The sequence below is a fragment of the Taudactylus pleione genome, unplaced genomic scaffold (genome assembly GCF_031769625.1).
Source record: "Taudactylus pleione unplaced genomic scaffold, aTauple2 ptg001346l, whole genome shotgun sequence".
Lineage (NCBI taxonomy): Eukaryota > Metazoa > Chordata > Amphibia > Anura > Myobatrachidae > Taudactylus > Taudactylus pleione.
Window position 1 is genome coordinate 400,001 of NW_028285746.1, and position 23,002 is coordinate 423,002.

The window sequence follows — 23,002 nt, forward strand, 5'->3', positions numbered from 1 at the left end:
AAGCCATAGCTGTGTCCTACCTGTGTGCTGGTCTGTCAAGGGATCAGCTGGTGCAAGCGCTGTGTCAGACTCCAGGGTTTATATACCCCGCGACCGGAAGTGCGTCAGCGCTGCCGGAAAACCGGAAGCGTGCGTGTGCGATATAGTGCAGTGTATTACAAATGCCTGTGTGCCCAATAGTGGTGTTTGCTAGGTTCTAAGGACTTGTATATGAACTTATATGTAGCTGCAGGAATACAAATCTAAAGCAGCATGGCACAGCAGGAAGTGGGGCTAGTAGTGTAACAGGAAGTGGGGCAGAATGTCCAGTGCTGTCGGCCATCTTGAAGGAGGAATGGCCGAGATAACTGGCAGCTATTAAGATCGTAGTAAGATAGAAGCTGTGGATGAAACAATCATGTATATAAAGAGGACAATGATGTCAAAACAGCATACATGGTGATACATGAGGGTCCATATGTCATGGTATGCGATATCAGGCAATCATAGATCATACATAAATAGAATAGCTAATAAAAATGAAAAAAAATTAAAATACAAATAAAAAATAGAAAATAATACATAAACCAGCTATTGGGAACATATGAGTATGAGGAAGGACCTGGGACTATGGGGCCTGAGGGTACTCTATACATGACTACCAAAGCAAGTAACCAACAGGGGCAATTTTATATATTAAATATGAACTATGTTGAGCAATTATTGGGGAAACAAGTACTGAAAAATGGCAGTATAATGTCTCTTTAGAGAAAGACACTCAGTGAACAGTTCCCATTGAGACCACGTGGAGCTACGGTATCAAGCCTATGAATCCATCTGCTCTCGCATCTCTTGAGTAAGGCGAGTCTATCTCCCCCACGTTCAGAGGGGGGTAACCAGTCGATTAATTTACATTTCAGAGTGGCCACTTGGTGTCCCCTCTGTAGAAAGTGTCAGGCAACAGGTTTGTCTGATTCTCCACTATTCAGGGCCGCCCTGATGGATGCTTTGTGATTCGCCATCCTTTCCCTGAAATTTCTGGAGGTAAGGCCGACGTAGTATAGGCCACAAAGACACATAAGGATGTAAATGACATGGTCCATTTTGCAATGTAACCTCCATTTGATCTTTATTGGCTTGCCAGTATGAGGATGTGCAAAGGTGTTGCCCGGAATCATGGAGCTACAAGTCACACACCCCACGCAACGATAGCTACCTGGACGACTTTGCATGACCTTAATGATGGAGTCTGAGGACTCAGGATTTAATGTTGGTCTAAGCAGTAATTGTCTAAGGTTGGGTCCTCGCTTGTATGCCATCATTGGTGCTTTGGTGTTCTTAAATGGTAAGGTGGAATCAGATTGGACAATGGGCCAATGACGCCGGACAGATCTCTCGGTCAATTTAGACCTGTTGGTATAGTGACTGACATAAATGACCCGGCCCTCCTCAGCCTGTTTGGGTAGAGGATTGTGGTATTTGTCTCTTGCCTTTATCAAGCAGGTATGAAGCAATGAGTGTGAGTATCCCCCAATACTATAATAATCTACCTCCTAACGAGAAGATAGCACTTAACAATCTACGTACCAATGAGAATCTGGTTATAAGACCGGCGGACAAAGGGGGAGCAGTTGTAGTACAAAACTGGAGAGACTACAACCAGGAAATCCTAAGTCAACTTACAGATGTGAACACGTACACCAAGATTAGTTATAACCCTATGAAAGAGGTCAAGAACAAAGTGGACACTGTGCTACAACAAGCACTCCTAACACGCGGAATTGATGAAGAGATTTTTACATATCTGACAGTTCAATATCCGATATGCCCTATAATATACACCATGCCAAAAATTCATAATTCCCTTACCAAGCCTTCGGGCAGGCCAATTATCTCCGACAGAGGATCCCTCTTCCAACCACTTGCCATCTTCGTTGATTATCATCTTCAACCCCTTGTCAGTAAGATACCAAGTTATATCAAGGACACTGGTGCATTCATTGAAAAATTAAAAGGAGTCAGTATCGAGGGGGATACACTAATGGCCACTATGGATGTATCCTCTTTGTATGCTATTATTCCACATGAGGAAGGATTATCAGCAATAGAGGAAGCCCTTACCTCAATCAAAATGGAACCAGAACAAATTAGACTCCTGATTGAACTTGCTGGATTGGTTCTTGAGAATAACCACTTTAAATATAAAGAATCATATTACTTTCAATGCTCCGGGACTGCAATGGGGTCAAATCTGGCACCGGCCTACGTGAACCTCTATATGGCTAAGTATGAGGAAACCTATATCAAACCGCTCTTTGGTGCACAGCTACTACTCTTTTTTTAGGTTTATAGACGACATTTTCCTCCTTTGGAAAGGTACGGAAGAAACATTCATCGACATGATCGCACAACTTAATTCACTAGACCATCCTGTAAGGTTTACCTACAACATCCACAGTGAATTTATTAACTTCCTTGACATCACGATCTTCAGAGATGGCAACAAACTGGGCACCACTTTATACAGAAAGGATACTGATCGTAACCTGTTCTTGCAAGCTACAAGCCACCATCCCCCTGCACTAAAGGACAGTCTTCCCATTTCACAGTATCTCAGGGTCTTCCGTAACAACTCGGACACAAGCAGACAAGAAATCCAATTAGTGGAAATGACCACACGGCTCAAGGAAAGGGGATACTCACACTCATTGCTTCACCCCATAAGGTCGCCAATGCTGTGGATGTGAGTGCGGATATTTTTTGGAATATATATATATAAAATAATATACACTGTATTAAAGCAGCCCTGGCAAATATTGCATAATAATGGTCTCCTGAAACATAATGTATAAAAACATTACAAATAACCAATGGGGAGAGTGTGTGTATTACAGATGTGTCCTTATACATCTTTGCTGCAGTAGCGCTAAAAAGGCCCTTTCAGCGCCTTTTTTTGCAGAAAAAAATGCATCTTGGTCGCAATGCGATGTGACTAGGACGCACTAGCAGACTGTGCTGATTAATTAGATATGTGACACTTGTATATCTGTGTGCCACTGACTCTCTATGTATATGAAGTGCTACAATGTAGTGCCCGCAACTTTTTTTAATTCCAAAATTTGTTGTGGTTCATATACTGTACAGACTCCTGTGCACACAGCTATACAAGTGTCACATAGCAAGCTAATCAGGCCAGGCTTCTGGTGCGTCCTAGTCACATCGTATTGAGACTTGGGTGCATTTTCGGCAAAAAAAGACACCCGGCGTTAGCAGAGTAGCACGAGACCTGGCAGCACACTTACGCCAGGCAAGTCTCACTGCGAGGTGTATTGAGGCTAGATGTTTGATGACGCATCTGTAAGTGCATATATTCTCCCTGTGCTTGCGTTGCTTTCCTCCGGGTACTCCAGTTTCCTCCCACTATCTAGAAATATACAGGTAGGTTAACTGGCTCCATGCAAATAGAAGATAATAATGATGTTTAATATGTTGCCTCATGTAGCACTGTACTTCTCTCCATGCAGCTATACACTGTTTCCCATATGTGAAGAAGCGGATTCCAGTGATGTATCAGCACCACACAGATCTGAACCCCATAGAAGTAGCCATTGATGAGATGAGTAGGAAGGTAACTGAGCTACGGCAGCTTTGCTCCTCTTCGGAAGTGGACATGATCAAATTACAGTTAACGCTGCAGGGCAGTGTCAGTGTACAGGTGAGCTTCACCACATTCATCTTGTTATGTTACTGTAAGTAATTAGGGCTTTTTAGACCAGACCCATTCATTAAAATGTGTATGGAAGACTTTCTCTGCCACAATTTATTTTTAAATCCATCTAATTCAGCTAAATATTTGACAAGCTTATTTTCTGGATATTTTATTATGCAAAGTATGAGGTTATTATGTAGCTGACTTTACGGGGCTGTATAGTGTAGATAATGAATTCAAAAATGTACATTTTTTTTTTCTTTTTACCACAGAACCTTTTTAAATCCTATGTTATTAGTAAATTGAATTGTGTATAAAGAGTACATAACTAGTGTAATTGAAATGTTTTTGTGAGGAATGAGATGGGAGCCATCTGGTTGCCTTGTAGGATGGGCACATGGGGAAAGCAGGCACATGTTTGTGGATTATAATTATATTTTTTTTCATGTTTAATTACTATGTATTGTTTTGCATTTAATTTTTCATAGTAAATATTTCATGGTTAATTGCACTCATTTTACCTTTCAGTTTTCATAGTAATACTTCCAAAGCTAGAACTGGTTTTAAAGATCTCAATTATTTTAAAGTTCTCATTTATCCGCAGTGTATATATATATATATATATATATCAATGTGTTGTGTTTCCTCTATGTACTACTTCTATATTTTGTCTTCTCCAGGTGAATGCTGGACCCTTAGCTTATGCAAGAGTTTTCTTAGATGATACAAACACTAAGAAATATGCAGACAACAAAATAAAACAACTAAAAGAGTTTTACAGGTAACACAATGATCTGTATTACAATTATTGATGTTAAACCACACTGAGTAATTAGGATTCCTTATATATACAGCTTGATTTATTATACTGAGGTTGTGTGAGAGAAATGACACAAAACAATCTGCTTCTCTATAGTGTTTGGCTCACAGCTATCTTTAATAAGATTGAAGCTTGGTGGCCCTTGCTCTCTACATGCACATGTAAATACACACATCAAACACCTTCATCATGGATTGTGACTGTGATCTGCAACTAGTTGGCTGCCCTTACGCCAGGCAAGGGAATCTCCCGCAGAATTCAAAAAAACAAAAACAGATTTATGGTTTTGTTTATTTGTTTGTAAGCAGTTATTTATGTAGTGCTCACATATCCCACAGCTCTTTACAGAGACTATTTAGCCATTAACATCAGTCCCTGCCCCAGTATATATTCCCTACAACATGTACACACACACACATACATACTAGGGTTAATGTTTGGTGGGAGACCATTAACCTATCAGCATATTTTTGGATTGTGGGAGGAAACTGGAGCACCCAGAGGAAACTTACACAAGCACAGGGAGAATATACAAACTCCACACAGTTAGGGCTGTGGTGGGAATAGAGCTTTGACCTCAGTGCTGTGAGGCAGTAATGCAATTACACCATCCTTGCAGTTATTGTACCTTTGGGGTGTGAAATTATTACTGCTGCAATCAGACCTGCTGACCACTAATTTAGCATGTCATGGCATAATTAATAATTATCTAGTCCTCATTAAGTTTTAAAACCTGATAAATGTTATCGCATGTGACACATAATACACAACTGACTTTACTTTGCCGTTATTTATTCAACAAAAATAATGTCAATATGAGGAAGCAAATAGATCTAGGTGTTGCTAATCACATGCACTTTACTGTCATCAGGAAGCACAACCACCTCTACATAAAAGCAGAGCATTTGGCTGTTCAGTCACGAGTATTCTGGTTTGTGTGACATGAATCGGAGAACCAGTTGTTGCTGCTCATTAGTCTGAAAAGAGTTATGGTGCATACACACGGTACAATCTGTACCACCAACGAATTGAAAGATATCTTGATATTGTTCAAAGATCTTTCAGTGAGTCATCCTGCTACATCTCTGAACATGCAAAGTTGATGATATCTTCCAAGTTGGCCTGCATGCATGGATGCTGAAAGATATCGTTATCATTCATGCGGGAACGCGCGTCATTGGTAGATCGTTCACTGCATAAAAATGAATGATATGAACGATTTATCGTTTACCGATATCATTATCGTTCATATCATTCAGGAAAATCGTCTCGTGTGTATGCAGCATAATAAGACTGTTTCCAAACAATTAGAAGTCCACAAATCTAGTGAGAGAGACTATTTACAAATGGCAAGACCATTCTTAATGTGTACAGGAGTGGGTGTACCCATCAAATGTCTCTACTGATCAGACCGTATAATGTGCAGAGAAACTGCAAAGAAACCAAAATCTACAGCCAGGAATCTATAGGTGTCTGACAACACAGTAAATGTTAATGTTCATTACACTATCATCACAAAAAGACTAAAAATGTTCAGCTTTCATGGAAGGACATCACCAAACAGATGACACTGAAATATGATGAACGCTCAATTTCTTGAATAAATTATACTTCTCAGGCAGTTATTAGATGGAACAGGCACAGTCTGTACCTGTTCTATCTTCAGAATAACTCCCTCAGAAGTTTCATTTATTCAAGAAAATGAGAGTTCACCATGTTTCAGCGTCTGAGGAAGCCATGGCGTTGAAGCGTAGTGCACCTTATTTTCGTGAATAAATTTTACTCTTGAGCATGGAGTTCTTAACCTGATCTATGTGCAGTTCATGAAATCTCTTTGCTCTAGCTAAATCTGAATCCAAGATACTATAACTGGCAATTACAGTGTGGCATTTCCAGCAGTTGTAAGGGGTTGGGTACGGGATGCCGGCGCTCGGGATCCCGGCGGTCAGAATCCTGATGCCGGCATCCCAACATTGTTAGGATTCCGACGCCTATCTGTATTATAAACCTCCAAGATTTTGACCGCACTGCTACCCACCTCTGGAACTCTCTCCCACTCCCAGTCAGACTCTCCACCTCTTTGCAATGCTTCAAACGGGCTCTCAAGACCCACTACTTCATCAAAGCCTTCCAGCTATCATTCTAACTCCCTGCTACATGCTCCTTCCCCCCCCATCTACTCCATCTGTGTCACCCCTGTTTGTCTTTTCCTCCCTTTTAGAATGTAAGCTCTTACAAGCAGGGCCTCTACACTCTTGTGCTTCTCCCTACTTTAGTTTCATCTACTTCTTACTCACCACTAGGGCACCTAACACTTGGTTGCTTATGCTCTGTTGCTTATCTAAGTTATGGTCGCTAATGTAGCAATATATATTATCCATGTCCTGGTCCTGTATTGTATTGTTCTCTAAGTCGTTTGTCTACAATTGTTTATGTACTTTGTAAGGCGCTGCGGAACACTTGTGGCGCCATATAAATAAATGATAATAATAATAATAATAATAAACTCTATCTAAGTGATATTTTCAGTATTTTCTGTTTATATATCTCATTGTGACTTTTGCTTCACTTTTTCATTTTGATCTAAACATGATCCCTTTCAAGTTGTTGCATGACGTGCAGAAACACACCTTAGAATAAAATAACCAAACTGTCAGGCTAATATAACTAATTCCATGTTCAAAAATGTAAATATGTAGTTTTAGGTGTTATCACTTTAGTTTTAGCAATATGTGCACAATAGCTGACTCTAAAGATGTTACTACTTTTGTTTTGTTTTTAAGTTAATTGAGTATATAATTGTTTCCAGGCAATTTGTAGAAGCATGTGGCCAGGCCTTATGTGTGAATGAACGACTTATAAAAGAAAATCAGTTTGAGTATCAAGAAGAACTGAAAGCTAACTACAGGGAGATGGTCAAAGAGCTTTCTGAAATAATGCATGAGCAGGTATGTACTGACTTACCAATTCTTCAAGTTGTTGGGAGACATTTATGAAAGTGCAGTGGAAGTTTAGTTGCTAATATTAGTCTTACCTTTAGCGAACTATCCAAAACTTGCTTTTACTTTTTAATATGCATGAGAAATTTTAAATTTTGTTTGCACTAGCTTTCATATATGTTGTTTTCAGTTAGGTTTTAGGTAAATTCTAAATCACCACCACTATGCCTTATAACGACATTAATACCGTACTACCATACTTACATTGAAGCCTGTAGACACAGAATATTTGATACCTTTCATCGCATTGTCAATAATGCTTTTAGCAGTTTAATCCTGATGTTTTTCATCTTCCCTTTCCTTCTGTTGCATATTCTATGTCTATGAAGCCGCACGTGGTCAGCAGGCCCTTACCCCTTTCTTTTTATGTCAAATTCCACTGGTAAATTAAAATCAATTTACAAAAGTATGAGGCTAATAAGCATAGACCCATGCCGGTCAGAATATCCATGCTGACCCCTGCCCACTGACGAAAGCGCCTACAATGGGCACGTGAGCATCCAAAATGGACCCTGGTGAAATGGAACAAGGTGACCTGCTCTGAAGTATCACTTTTTCTTTTACACCATGTGTTTTTACTGGGGCATCTTTTACCTGGGCAAGAGCTGGACCTAGGATGCACTATGGGAAGAAGGCAAGCTGGCGGATGCAGTGTGATACTCTGGTCAAAGTTCTTCTTTGAAACCTTGGGTCCAGCCGTTCATGTGGATGTTACTTTGTCACGTATTTGCAGACAAGTACACCCCTACATGACAACGGTATTCCCTGTGGCCTCTTTCAGCTGGATAATGCACCCTGTCACACTGCAAAAATTGTTCAGGAATGGTTTAAGGAACATGACAGAGTTCAAGGTGTTGACTTGACCTCCAAATTTCAAGCATTAGTTGGTTGAGTTCCATGAGTACTGCAGGACCATCAGTATTAATATATACACTTATCAGTCACAACATTAATACCACTTGCCTAATATTGTATTGGACCCCCTCATGCCATCAAAACAGCTTTGATTCGTCGAGACATGGACTCCACAAGACCTCTGAAGGTGTCCTGTGGTATCTTACACCAAGATATTAGCCGCAGATCCTTTAAGTGTTGTAAGTTGCGAGGTGTGGTCTCCATGGCTCGGACTTGTTTTTCCAGCACATTCCACAGATGCTTGATCGAAGATCAGAGGAATTTGGAGGCCAAATCAACACCTTGAACTCTTTGTCATGTTCTTCAAACCATTCCAGAACAAATTTTGCAGAGTGGCAGGGCATTTGGTCTGCAACAATGTTTAGATAGGTGGCACGTAACAAAGTAACATCCACATGATGGCAGTATCCAAGATTTCACAGCAGATCATTGCCCAGAGCATGACACTGCCTATGCCGGCTTGCCTACTTCTCATAGTGCATCCTGGTACATACTCTTTCCCAGGTAAACAATCCACATGCACCCATATGTACGAAAATGTGATTTATCAGACCAGGCCACCTTGTTCCATGGTCCAGGTCCGACGCCTATGTGTCCATTGTTAGGCGCTTTCGGCAATGGACAGGGGTCAGCATGGGCATTCTAAGTGGTCTGCAGCTAATCAGCACTATACGCAGCAAGCTGCGATATACTGTGTGTTCTGACACCTTTCAATCATAGGCAGCATTACCATTTTCAGCAGTTTGTGCTAAAGTAGTTCTGTGGGATAGGACCAGATGGGCTAGCCTTTGCTTCCCATGCGCATCAGTTAGCCTTGAGTGAACATGCCCCTTTCGCTGGTTCACCAGTTGTCCTTCCTTGGCCACTTTTGTTAGGTATTAACCTTTGCATACTGGGAACACCAACACAAGTCCTGCCATTGTGGAGATTCTCTCAGTCATTTTGCCCTTGTCAAAGTCTCTCAGATCCTTCCCCATTTTTCCTGCTTACAACTCCTCAACTTCAACAACTGATTGTTCACTTGCTGCCTAATATATCCCACTCCATGACAGGTGCCATTGTAACCAGATAATCAGTCAGTGGTTTTAATATTATAGCTTATTGGTGTAAATATATTAACGTCCTATGTAATCACCAAGCTAAACAATATGTTTGAAATAAGAAATGTGATTTTACTTAAAAGAAAAAGCAACAAATGTCATGTATAGACTGAAGATTAATGCAGTCATATCACATGGTCATTGCCATTATGGCAAACCAAGCATAACTGGCATGCTCTGCTTGTTATATACAGTATATTCTTCAACAAGGTACACTGTATCTGACCTGTGAGGTGTGATTGTGAGGAAAGAAATGATGAAATATTAGTTGTTACCAACACTACAGTTGAAAGGTTGAAACATCCAGTGGATTTGAGCATAATGCGTATTCTTTAAAAAAAATCTGTGCATATTCTTTGAATAACCAAATGTGTTTCTGGTTAAATATCAGAGTCTCTATGTATCAAGAAATCTTTATTGTAATGACAACAAACTGACACATTCTCTACTGAGTAAAAGGCTATGGTTTATATTTTTCTTTCTCCTTTTCCTTTGTGCACACATGAACAGATGGGATGGTAATACAAGCTTGCTCTATTTTGCCTTATGCTATGCATGTATGCTGGGGCATGTTTTAAATAGTTTTAATGTATAAAGTGCTGTACATCTCAGGCTCATTCTCACACATTTAATTTGAGCATTAAGTGTATTTGTCAAACACACATCAAAATAGCTCATGCAGCCTTCATGTGTGGAGCATGACTCTATTCAATTGTGTGGATGAAGTATCTCAGTAATGTAGAGAAACTGTAGCATATGCAGCCTTTGAAAACCTCAAAAACACATGAGGTGCATTACTGTGATCTGGCCATCAATACTTATAGAAATAGTTCAGACAAAACAATGCAGCATTATACAGATTTGTATAGCAAACAGACCATTTAAATAGTATAAACCTCTTTTAGTACTAGAGTAATGTAAGTGTGTGAAAAGTTTGTTAGAATTGGCACAGATAAAGATTAACAGATTTAAATTATAATATGATGGATCACTTGCATGTGTTTCAGTCACGGTGATCACATCGCATAGACTAATTTTCATATGCTCCCTCCTGTAGTCAGTATAGGTTGAGTACAGTGACTGACAGGAAGTAAAGGAGTCCATGCTAGGAAACTGATGGTGGTGAACAGTGGAGGCTCCCTACCTGTCTGGCCGAGGGGACTGCAGGTCATAGGCTGCAGTCTATGCAGTCCTCTCCTCCCTGCAATCCTGATAGACTGGTGATGTCATGGGAGGCGGGGCTTAAATCATCCGGCGAGGTAGCGGAGCCTAAAAAAGAGAGTGTGGCTTAAGTCCGGTGCTGCTTGGCTGGCTTATAGGGACTGCATGAGCAGATAGGGCTGCCGTAATAGCGGGGGAGTGGCTTCCCCTCGGAATTACTCTATCTGGTTTTGCAGTCCGCACTAGCAGCCTCAGAGGGAGAAAACACCTCCCATTGGGACTGCCTGTCTGTGATCAGCAGGGAGAGCTTCCAATCTGAAGTCACTGCATGTCCCTGCGAGTGGCAGATTTTACTAGACGGGCTAGACTAGACGGGCTGCAGTCCCGTAGCCCCTAGGTAAAATCCGCCATTGGCGGTGAATATAACAATTGTTCTTTCTTATGCTATTTTAAGAAAAATGTTATGGTGCCTCTGCTTGGCTGATAGAAACCCCCTCACATAGTGTCATAACCACATAAGTGATTACCAATTAAATGAATATCCAGCAGGCCCGTGTAAATTCTATACTGTGCTTAAACTTGTGGTGCCATATAAATAAACTATAATAATAATAAAGAGTGTTTCATTGTTTGGCACTGGTGGTGTTTTCCATTAGAACTGTTCTTGTTTTGGAATTCCTGCTAAACTCTTTTCATTTCTTTCTTTCACTGTCCTTAAGATTTGGTGCGGAGAAGAGAAGATCAGTGTTATGCCGAATTCGCTCCACATCTTTAATGCCATAAGCGGAACTCCTACAAGCACAACCGTACAGGGAATGACTAACTCCTCATCCATTGCATGAAAGTTCACCTTCATTGACATCAATGCCTATCATATGGCTAACTCAGGATGCTCTCCAGAGACCATGGTCCACTATCAAAATATATGACCTCTTCAAGTTACCATCACCGCTACTTTACAAGAAGGGGTTTAGCCAGCCAAAATGATTGTTGTGATAGTAGGAGCTGTAACGTTACATCTATTTTCTTTTTATTGTACTTCAACCATTTGGCAATACCAAGTATTTTTCAATATCTTTAAAAAGAAAAAAGTTTATTAAATATTTTTATGCTAGCAAAATGAACTGCTTCAGAGCAAAGCAGAGTCACAAGGTATAGCACAGTAGGTCTAGGGAAGTAGATGTCAAGGAATGTATAATGTATAATATAAAATATTACACTAAAGTTTACATATTAGCTTTGTGACCAAGCACAGTTTGCAAGTCTTAACATAATCAGCGCGCTTTTTTGTTTTATGCTCAATTTTAAATGGCCTTTTAAAGGCCAAGTTTATTTCCGTTTTGTTTATTTTTTTATTGTGCAACTGGAATTACGGTTTCTATTCCACATGTACGTGAACACTAATTTTATGAATACTGAATGTTTGCTAAGGATTAGATTTCCTTGTTTGTATTATGGATTGTCTATTTTAGTCTGTGATCTTCCAAAAACAATTTATACAAACCACACGTGAAATTTGAAACCTTCACCTCTGCACAAATTCACACAGTCTCTGCAGGTCCGTCCAGAAAAGATATTACTGTTTAGTCAGAGTGTATATATTGTTCTCATTCTTTCTGTACATAAACATGTTACATTTCTATGCATTTTTTTAATGTTCATCGCTGAAAACTTTTATTGTGACATATGTGCTTATTCATTTTACCTGGTATATATTTTTGTCTTTACAATTTATTCTTGTACATAAATGAGTGCAATACAAAGACATATACCGTCTTTGCTATTTTGGGTTTATACACTGTTTGAAAACAACCTTTTTTTGCCAAAGCAAAGAGTATGTATTGGTGGTCATGATTACTGTGGTAAATGGTGGTGTTATTTAAAGCTTTGATCATATTGTTCTTTCAAAATATTAATTTAGTAATTTTATATTTGGGAGGGGGCAAATAAAAGTTTTTAATTTTATTTAACTGGAAACACTGTCCTGCTGTAATTAACATTCTGTAATACATATGTATTAAAGTTAATAGCTAATTTTTTTGTTTCTGTGATTACTGCTTTCTTCAGCGCAAGTTGTGGTTAGAAATAAATCAGACACATTTACCTCACCTAGAAGTATATTTTTTCTGGCAATGTAGCTAAATTACAAGTATTAAGTATGATCATTTCAGGTATTACTGGTTTACGCTATTATAATAGGATTCATTTGATAGCCCACTTCCTAACCAAAAGTCTGTTTGTACACTATCTCTTTATCAAAATGATTTAATAAAAATATGTAAAAGCTACGTGATTCCATTGGCAGCTCGAGAGGCTTCTACAGTGACCATTCAGTGCGTCTGACCATCCCAAATACATTCTTATCAAATCCACTGTAGGATATTCTGAAAAGTGGTACAGAAGAAATGGTAACACTGCAAAACGTAAAAGAAAAAAAGTACACTTAATTTCTGGAGTATATTCCCAGGTGTGGAAATCCTTTTAGGCAGGGCCGTTTCTTCTGACCAGTATTCAATAAAGACTCTTCTATCTGGTGACTATTATTCAATAGGCACCAGATAGAAGAGATGAACCCCATAACTTTATGGTCAGTACATGAGAGACCATTTTGCAGTCACCAGATAGAAGAGATGAACCCCATAACTTGATGGTTAGTACAGGAGAGACCATTTTGCAGTCACCAGATAGAAGAGATGAACCCCATAACTTGATGGTTAGTACAGGAGAGACCATTTTGCAGTCACCAGATAGAAGAGATGAACCCCATAACTTGATGGTTAGTACATGAGAGACCATTTTGCAGCTGGCTAGTGATCAGTGACTGTTGCCTAGTAGCCAGTGCTGGTTGCTTGGTAACTAGTACCCAGTACAAAGCGAATTGCCCGGTTTCTAGGATATACTCCTACACTCCTTTTTAGCATGGAATCATAGACTGTGCCTCCACCAGTTTTTAAATTTAAGGTGAAAACAGCAGCTGCTTGTTCTGCAAAAAAGCAGTAACTCACCCTGCCTCTGCCCCTGGTGATCTAATGCCAATGTTAACTATTATGGACATAACCAAAAATCCTACTACATATTGATGTACTTAGTATATCAGTACTTGAGTGATGATAACATATTACTCATGTCAAATAACATGTCCAACCTACTAAGCAGATATCTGTTTATTGTAAAGGGGTTCATGCAAAGATAAACAGGCTGTTAAGTCTATATATAGTGTATAGATTTCAAATGAAGCTAGTTGCAAAAAAAAATAAATTTGGCAGATTGAGTATTTCACTAGTATTTATAGTAGGTGGTTTATTTAAATACTGTATTTAATAGAGCTTTATAATGCTTGATTTCTAGAATGGTTGCATATGCATTTATGCCCCTCTGTCTAGAAACAACAACTTGGCGGCACTCTAGTACAGAAGGCAAATTCACCTATTTCAAAAGTGGGTTATTAATATATTATTACTATAATTTATCATTTTTCTTTAAAAGCATTAAATTACATAATAGGGGGAATGGTGAAAGCGCTCCAATGCTCAGAATAGATGGTGGCCACCATGATTTTAAGGAGGGGATTCCCCTCTTTTAAACGAGAGTGCTTGTGTTTAGTCATTGCTCTCAGATGCTTTTTAATCCGCATGCAATAAAATGCATTGGAGTAGAAGTAGATATGAGAAGGTGATTCTCATATCGAACACACCACAGTACTGAAATATGTAGAGACACACTTCTTTTTGTTTTAATCAAAACATTTTTTTTTATTAAATGTATGTTTATTGAGAACAAAACAATAAAGAAAAATGGACAAGTCGCACGGTTACAGACACTGTGTCATGGCGGAGGGTTGGTTTGGGCTGGAACAGGCGTGGGAGGTTATAGAGGAGACTTTGGAGGTGTGAATAAACCTGAGTGGCTTGAGCCAGGACTTCCTCATGTATTGCTGTGAGGAGGTAGAGGAGCTGCAGAGGATGATGGGCCCAAAGGCAATAACAAGAATGGATTGTCTTAAACAGCAGGTTGGAATGAGAACTGGAGATGATAATACTGAATGAATGAGCAGAATCTGATTGAGAGCTGGATCGGTTTGAGACCAATGTTGATGATTTGAAGAACTTTATGGATTTGAATCCGATGTTGAATAATTGATGAACTTGATCGTTTTGAGACTGATGTTAGAACAAGTCTCAGTGGTAAAAACCAGACTGGTGTGCAAGATGGTATAGGAGACTTGTTTACCAGATATAGGAACTGGATATAACTGACTGGGATCGTTCAGACACAGAGCACCTGGGAGCTCAGCACTGAGCTGTAACTTCAACAAGAAGCAATGTATTGGCAGCATAGGTCAGCCTGGAAATGTAATTTATAGGGGAGGATCCCTAGGGATTGAATGTTGCGATCAGATAGTCTAGGAGCAGCGCTCTGAGTGGAGGAAGAGCGTCAGGTGACAGTCCAACATGGCTGAGCCCATACTGTTGTTTAGGACGGAACGCTGGTGTGCAGCCTGTGTGCCATCATGCTGGGAAGTCCAACATGGCTGAGCCCATACTGTTGTTTAGGAGGGAACTCTGGCATGCAGCCTGTGTGCCATCATGCTGGGAAGACATGCTGTGAGCAAAAATTGCAAAGAGCCATCTCCATGCTCAGTAACAAGACACTGAGCGGACGGGGCAGGAACAGCACATACAGACCTCAGCACCAGCTGGGGGCTATGTGCAGTGTGAGCTGACCTCTGTGCTATCCTGGTCAGGCACCAGAGTGGTAAGAAAGTGGTTTTAATAGTCTGGAGCGTGACGCATACCAATAGGCCAAAGAAAACACATTAGGTTATCTGGAAGGAATCACCGGTTGTTGGACTAGATTTTTGTATTTAGATTGTTAACCAAAAAGTACAGTACATAAAACAGACACATATGAACAAAGGCAGATGGGGTGTGGGTGTAAAGGAAGTTAGAAAAGGGGGGAAATTACCTCTGCCAAGAAATTAAGTTTGTGTACATGACATCCAGGGATGAGGGGAAGCCCTCAATTTAGTCCCATGGCCAACTCGGGGGAGGTGAGCACCGATGACCTGGAAGACTCCTCCAGGTGCCATGGGGGGACCAAATGGCCATCAGATCTTGTAGCTCACTCATCAAGGGTAAAATGAGGTTGTCCATTGACATATAGTGATTGAGCCACGCACACCGCTCAGTAATAGAAAGGAAATTAATAATATGATGCAGCAGGGGCTTCTTATTGTGTGACCGGGGTCTACATAAAATATTGAAGAGCCAAAAACTAGGGCAAGAGGATAGATCTTCCTGGAGGATAATGCATGCAGTCTCTATCACCTTTTGCCAGTATTGCACCTGCAGCAGGTGTTTGGCACCTCATGGTACAATTTTGCCAAGAGTCGGGCATCTATACCAGCAGGAAATATGTTTATAGTGAGTTTCAGCCACCGGCTTATCAAATGAGCTAGAAAGTGTATTACTGAACATCTCTGGCCAGTCATCATTTTCCACTAAGCTTTTCAAGTCTGTATCACAGTCACTTGTAAATGTTGGTCTAGTGGAGAAGATGTGGTAAAAAGAAATTTATAATTGGAAGACGGGATGTGGAGCGTATGACAGACAAGCACATGGTTTCAAAAGGAGTAAGCCCGCATCTCACTGTAGCTGCCAGACCTCATAGGAAATGCCAAAGCTGGAGATACCTCTATACTTCTCTATTGGGTAGGTCCCATTTGGATTGGATTGATGCAAAACTTCAGAGGAGTCCAGTTGGCTAACACATGTAATCCCTTGCTGACGCCACAACTGAAATAAAGACAGCAAATGGCCTGGGAGGAAAGGTTGGTTTCCAAACAGTGGGGCCAAGCGTGTCATTTCAAATTAAATAAGTGGTTGAGTTCACAACGCAAATGGGAAAGGGAGCCATGGCAGACCAGGGTCAATATCTGGGAGAAATGTTGCTTATAAATCCACCCACTTCTTGTGAATTTCCATCCTAGCCCACTCCAGGACTCTCGTAAACATAACAGAATCAAAGCAAGAAAGTGCAGCAATTGTAGGCCTCCTAAATGTTTTCCTCTATAGAGATCCTCATGCTTAAATCGAGGCCATTGGCCTGTGCACACAACAACACAATGTAGGACAGTGAACTAGAAGCTTGGTATGACAATGGGGAGCATCTGCAGAAGATACAGTATCCTTGGAAGCATATTCATCTTGATCACTCCAATCCTCCCTGTCCACGAGAGGGGTCTAGTGCACCTAATTTGGATGAAGCTTGGGGAGCAAAATAGGAGGAAAATGTTTGAGAGGAATATTTATGTAAAAATACTCCAAGATATTTAATCTGACTAGGATGCCACATAAACTTGGAAGCCCTTTGCAAAACCTCCAACATTATCAGATTTATGGTAAGGTTTAGAGCAGTGGTTCTCAAACCTGATCCTCACGTTTTGCAGGTCACCCAGCAGGTGCACAGGTGTATTTATTACTCACTGATATATTTTAAAAGATCCACATGTGGAGCTAATATCTCACTTGTGATACTGTGAGGAAACCTGAAAACATGCACTGTTTGGGGTCCTGAGGACTGAGGGCCTGCTTCAGAGCCGGACGCTCTTTGCGCTCGCTCGTTCAGAAAAAGGGGCCAGCTATTTAAATTGAGCGCTCGCTCTTTGTGGTCTGTTGACGCCTCTATGTCTGAGCGAACGAAACATGCGCTCGCTATTTTGTAAAGACGCCCCTTGGCCGCTCGCATCCTACGTCATCTCCGCTATTTATTTGATTAATCGAGTACATCGAAAGGCATCTGAACTGCTCGCAGTGCTTGTGGTAGGATGTTCCTACCGCAATCATGCAAACAGTTCAGGCTAAGAAACAACCAAGTGACGTGGTCGATGACGCTGCTTTGTTAATTATGCACACCCTTAAAATGCCCGTTTTGGCCTTTTGGCACGCCTGTGTTCGGATCACCACTCCCCGTTTTCAAGCACCTTCCTCTGTTACCACCCACAAACGCCTCATCCTGTCACTCAAATTAGCAGGCACTCGCTATTTTGTGAGCGCTCGATTTCCGACCGCAGTGACTGGTTGGCGCATGCGCATTACCACCCATACGCATGCGCAGATGTGCGAACATCGCTCGGAGCGAACGAGCGGCTGCGAATCAGACCCTGAGTTTGAGAACCTGTGGTTTAGAGTAACCAATTTACACAGATTTACTTTCAAATTAGAGAGTTCACTGAAACATTGGAATTTGCTAACAAGACTAGGAATAGACACCACAGGATTACATGAACTGCAAAACATCAGAAAGCCCCCAACCCTCCCAAGGAAGGTAAGTCCAGACAAAAAAGTCCAGCATAAAAGGGGACATGACAAATATAAGTACAGGGCCACAGAGGGCCTCAATCAGATGTCAGTAATTATAATTGCCTTAGGCCAAGGCCCATATTCAATTAGTGTTGAAAAGCAGCGATTGGCGAAAAAGTCTGATAGAGCCAAAAGCACTCCAGGGCTTGCGGCAGCGAGACCCTACCGCAAGGGTCTCGTCGCAAGCCCGATGGTCGCGATGGTCTTGACCATCATTTTGGCCGCTCGCTATAGCTGTGGGTGGTCACCCACAGCTATGCGAGCGGCCAGGAGGCCGCTCCAAAAAGGAGGAGGGACGGCCCTGATTCAGAGCGAGCTCTCAGTCAGAGTGTCCGGCTCTGAATCAGGGCCAGTGTCCCCTGATCACCACATCAAAATATCAGCAATATTTATGCAAGATGTACTTTGGATACTCACATTTGAAAATGATCTCAAAATGTACTTTTATTTAAATAAAAGTATGAGTTGCATTCATACTCCTAGCAGTACAAATAGGGTTCCATTCTCATTAGGAGACCAATATCTTTTGATATAGGGATGATGATCCCTCTTTTTCAACTGCTGGGACAATCTAAAGTTTGATTGTAAGCTAAATGAGAAATGTGAAATCCGTGTTTTAGCTATAAAGGTGACTGACCCTGATAAATGGGTGAGGGGATGGTTGCATATATGACATCTCAGTCAGGGCCTGATTCAGAGAATTGTTTACAATGCCGATATTTTTGCAGTTGAGCGATTATCGGTAAACTTAGCATGCACATAAGTCGCACTGCCCATGTGTGAAGGTACATTACCGTAGTTACCCGCAGTGACTTCTTACTCACAATCTGATTGTCAGTCAGAGAGCGTTTGGGGAGGTAATGGGGAACGGCAGATCCTTTTTTCATGGTGTGTCTGCCATCCCCTATGCAGGGAAAATGGCTCCAGCGTCTGTTACCGTGGCCATTGTGAGTAGCCATAGGGTTACTCAGAACTGCAATAATCAAATCATCTGTGTCCGATGCTACATCTTTGTGTGCAGATGATTGTACTTGTAAAGCCGCAGGTGGCCGTCGCAATACAAATCCCAGTTGCTGTGACATTTGCATATTTTTGCACACTAGCTGCACATAAAGACTCAGATATCAGCGTACAGCTGCGAGCTTTATGAACACAACAAATACATACAAATAGTAAGTAACACGTTCCGGCATATACTTCCACCGAACAGTCTAAAACAAATAAAACTACAAACACCACACTCCTCCTATCATAGATATGCCCTCTTATAATTATTTACTAACATCAACGCTAACTGTCCTTAGAAGCAGGTGTGACGAGGAGAGGGCCGTACTGATTACCTGGGCCCAGGCCTGTTGGATGGGGCCTGACTGCTGTGGGGGACAGATGTGTACAATACTATGTGCAGCATGGCACAGCACATAATGTTTTACTTCATTTTCTTAGAGGGGGCTTAGCCATGCCTCCTAGATTTGGTCATGTCCCCCTCAATACCCGACCCCGTGGTGTATCAACGGCCATGATTACAAGTCCAGTTTTTGTGTTAGATTAACAATTAACACAGGAAATGTTTACCATTCACAGATTGAATGAAATAAATTACACTTTTCAATGTCAAGGTATTTATTTATTACCTCTCCGTCCTCTACCGGTGACCCCAGCTGGCAAGCAAGTGACACCAACAAGAACCACAATTCCTCCAGAACTTTTAATTTACCTAAAACAAAATGAGAGACCTAAACATGAAACCTGCTGGTCGAGTTTGTATCAATAAGGCACCGGCAACTTATAGCTTTGGAATACAGTCTGGCTTCTGGTAGAGGATCAGGATGCTAAAGCTCTATTGATATTTACTTCTGCAGAAAGTAAAAACATCAATCAAATTACGGATGTGTCCTCCAATGTTGTTGCTCCAATGTTGTTGCTGCAGCCGCATTAAACAGCCCTCCTAGTCGCGCCTAGTCCCGTACGAGTTTACTCATGCTGAGCATCTTTTCATGCAACTTATTCGCCACAAATGTGTCTTATTCATAATGTGATGCGAATACGAAGCACAAACAGACTTTGCTGAAAATGATATGCGGCGCGTGTATGTTCTGTGTGCGACTGCGGCTGTATCTGTATACGAAATGCTACAGTGTCAGCGGCTGTTTTCCACACCACGTTCCGTTGTGCTGATTTTACAGACTCGGCGTATACAGAACATACTGCTCCGCATCACAAATAAAACGCATTTGCAGTGAAAAAGACGCCCAGTGCATATTGGGGGTCAAGGAAGCGACTGAGTTAACCCAATACATTTCATGTGCTCAGTATAAAAAATCTAGACCTGGGGTTCTCAACTACAGTCCTCAAGTACCACCAACAGGTCATGTTTTGTATATTTCTTTATGCACAGGTCAGTAATTATCTCACCTTTTACAGACAGAAATCTTCAAAACATGGGCCTTTTGGGAAAACTTCAGGGTTGAGGTTGAGTAACACTGTTCTAGACCAGGTCTCTGGGTAGATGCATATATTTGATGTCCATAAGATATTTGTACCGATTCTATTTTAGAACACATAAACCCTTTAATAGATTTATAGGTAGCTTTGATAAGCATCTTATAAGAGTTGAACTTTGAACTCAACTGCAGCTGATAGATGATGAATATGGTTAATTTTATATTTAAAACAACTTTATTATTGTTTCGGTATGTGTGATACAGTAGCTGGTTATCACAGACCTCAGACAAGAAAGGTCAAAAGTACAAAATACATTTATTGCATGAACTCAGTATGAGGATAATTACCCAAGATAACAAAAAAAGGCTGCTGTTTATTTAAATCAGAGCACTGAATCCCAGCTTTTTACACTGGTGTACATGTACTGTAGCAGCATTTATCATTATGGTACAGCTCTTCCTGCTTTGTCTCTTATATATGTGAAGCAGGAAGCAATATTGCTGATATGTATGAACATCTCAGGGACCGGATTGGGGGGAGGGGGGGAGAGAGAAATTGCCCCCCATGGCAGTCCTTTCCAGACCCACAGCGCATCAGCCTAGTGTTGCTGTGCTATGTCTTACCTTGTGGCTGGCCCCACAGGTTAGTACACATAAGGGCAAGTAATCCTGCCGTTATGTGAAAAAAGTTAACCCACAAAAGTGCGCTTATAGTTTTTTAATAATATCTGAGTGATAATATTGTATGGTGAAAGTACAATTGTTAGTTTTTTTTGCAGATAAGTGTTTTTTCTCTACGTTATCTGCTTTCATACATAACCAGATTCAATGTAAGTGCAAAATTAGCACTGGTTATAGCAAATTTGGCAGTTACCACCTCTTCTTACTTCTCCCCTGTGTCCTTTACTTCCAAATACCACCACTAAAATCTCCTTGCACACAGTCATACTTCCATTTCTTCAGTACTTATATCTGCTCATTTCTGGTATACCTACCTATTATATATCATCTCCAGTTCATCTTAAACTCAGCAGGTTGGTGTATAAGTGTATGCGTGTACATGTAGTAGGGAATATAAGCCCTCATTCAGAGGCGCTCGTTCTGAATGAGGGCAGCCGCTTCTATTTTTAAGTGCGGCCTCCTGGTCGCTAGCTAAGCTGTGGGTTACCACCCACAGCTTTAGTGACCGACCAGGTTGATGGTCGCGATGGTCAAGACCATCGCGACCATCTGGGCTTGCGACAAGACCCTAAGGTTGGGTCTCAGCAACCGCAAGCCCCAGGGAGCTTCCTGCTCTGATCGAGCAGGAAGCTCCCCACTGACATCACTGCTGATGTCAGTGCGGCCTCCCACAAAACAGCAGGCGTTCCTTAAGGAACGCCTCCGTTTGTGAAACCACCTCCTCCCACCCCGCCTACCCTTTTGTAGTGAGCTCCGGAGCGAGAGAGTTTTTTTCTCGCACCGGGGCTTGCGCCACTGTGCGTGCGCAGGGTCTAAACATCAACCCGGTTGTGAGCGCTCAGCACTTGCGACCGGGTCTGAATGAGGACCATAGATTGTAAACTCCACTGGGACAGGAACAGATGTGAATGGCCAAATATGCTCTGTAAAGTGCTGCATATTATGTGTGCGCTATAAAAATAACTGGTAATAAATTATAACAATAATTATAAATTTCAAACAAAAAAAAAGCTAACACTATAGTTGTCTTGTGCTCATGGCTTCCTGTCTTACATTTCCTAAAAAAGGTATTTCTCCTTACATTTAAATCGCTGCACATTACAACATTTCTCAGCACTGATAATTTCACATGTTCCAAGGTGTATTTGTTCTGCTGAAAATTGCAGTGGACTTTTTCTCTGACTGTGGCTAGCCTCTGGAATTCCATCCCTCCAGCCCTGTGTCATGCAATGTCACCTCTGTTTTCAAACCTAAAATCAAATCATACTATTTACATCTGTAATCGGAAAACTGAAAGACTTCAAGGACCAAGTGTCTTTCTAATCATCAAAAAGGCTTCACATTGTCTGTCATCTGAGTAATGTTAATACTTTTCTTAAAAGAGAAACAAACATGTAATAGCAAGCATTTTAATGTCAAGTAAAATGTGTAGTATAATTCTACACAACATGCACCACAAAGCCCCATACTAACCCCTCAATGGGCATACCCACAGGCCTCCTGTTATCCATTCCTGTTGTAGATATCTAGCACTGATGCAGACCTACTGTAGGGATAAATGTAATAGCCTACTACAGTAGTTGCAGGCAGCCACAAGATTTAAAGCGGGAATTATTTAAAAGGCAAAACAACCTGCTTGTCCATTTGTATCTATTGACCACATCTCCAAAATCTCATGGCTGCCTGCAACTCATAGGCAATTACATTTACTGTAGCTTCAACTATTATTAGTGCTTTCAGATGTTTATTACTTATTATAGTTAAATAGATTGTAAGCTGTGTGAGTCAGTAATCCCTTTGCTGTTTCCACAAATATGATTGTCATATATGTAC

At 41.0% G+C, this 23,002-nt stretch overlaps 1 protein-coding gene across 11 annotated transcripts in view; it reads left to right on the top strand.

The window, feature by feature from the left end:
* DOCK9 (dedicator of cytokinesis 9) overlaps positions 1-12,719 on the top strand; it is a 296,517-nt gene extending 283,798 nt beyond the window's left edge. For all 11 annotated transcript variants that reach the window (XM_088463360.1, XM_088463350.1, XM_088463352.1 and 8 more), the window contains 4 exons: positions 3,504-3,694; positions 4,369-4,469; positions 7,318-7,456; positions 11,403-12,719. In XM_088463360.1, the coding sequence (XP_088319486.1) occupies positions 3,504-3,694; positions 4,369-4,469; positions 7,318-7,456; positions 11,403-11,525 (554 nt within the window). In that variant the 3' untranslated portion in view covers positions 11,526-12,719. The remainder of the gene's footprint in view (positions 1-3,503; positions 3,695-4,368; positions 4,470-7,317; positions 7,457-11,402) is intronic.
* The last annotated feature ends 10,283 nt before the right edge of the window (positions 12,720-23,002 follow it).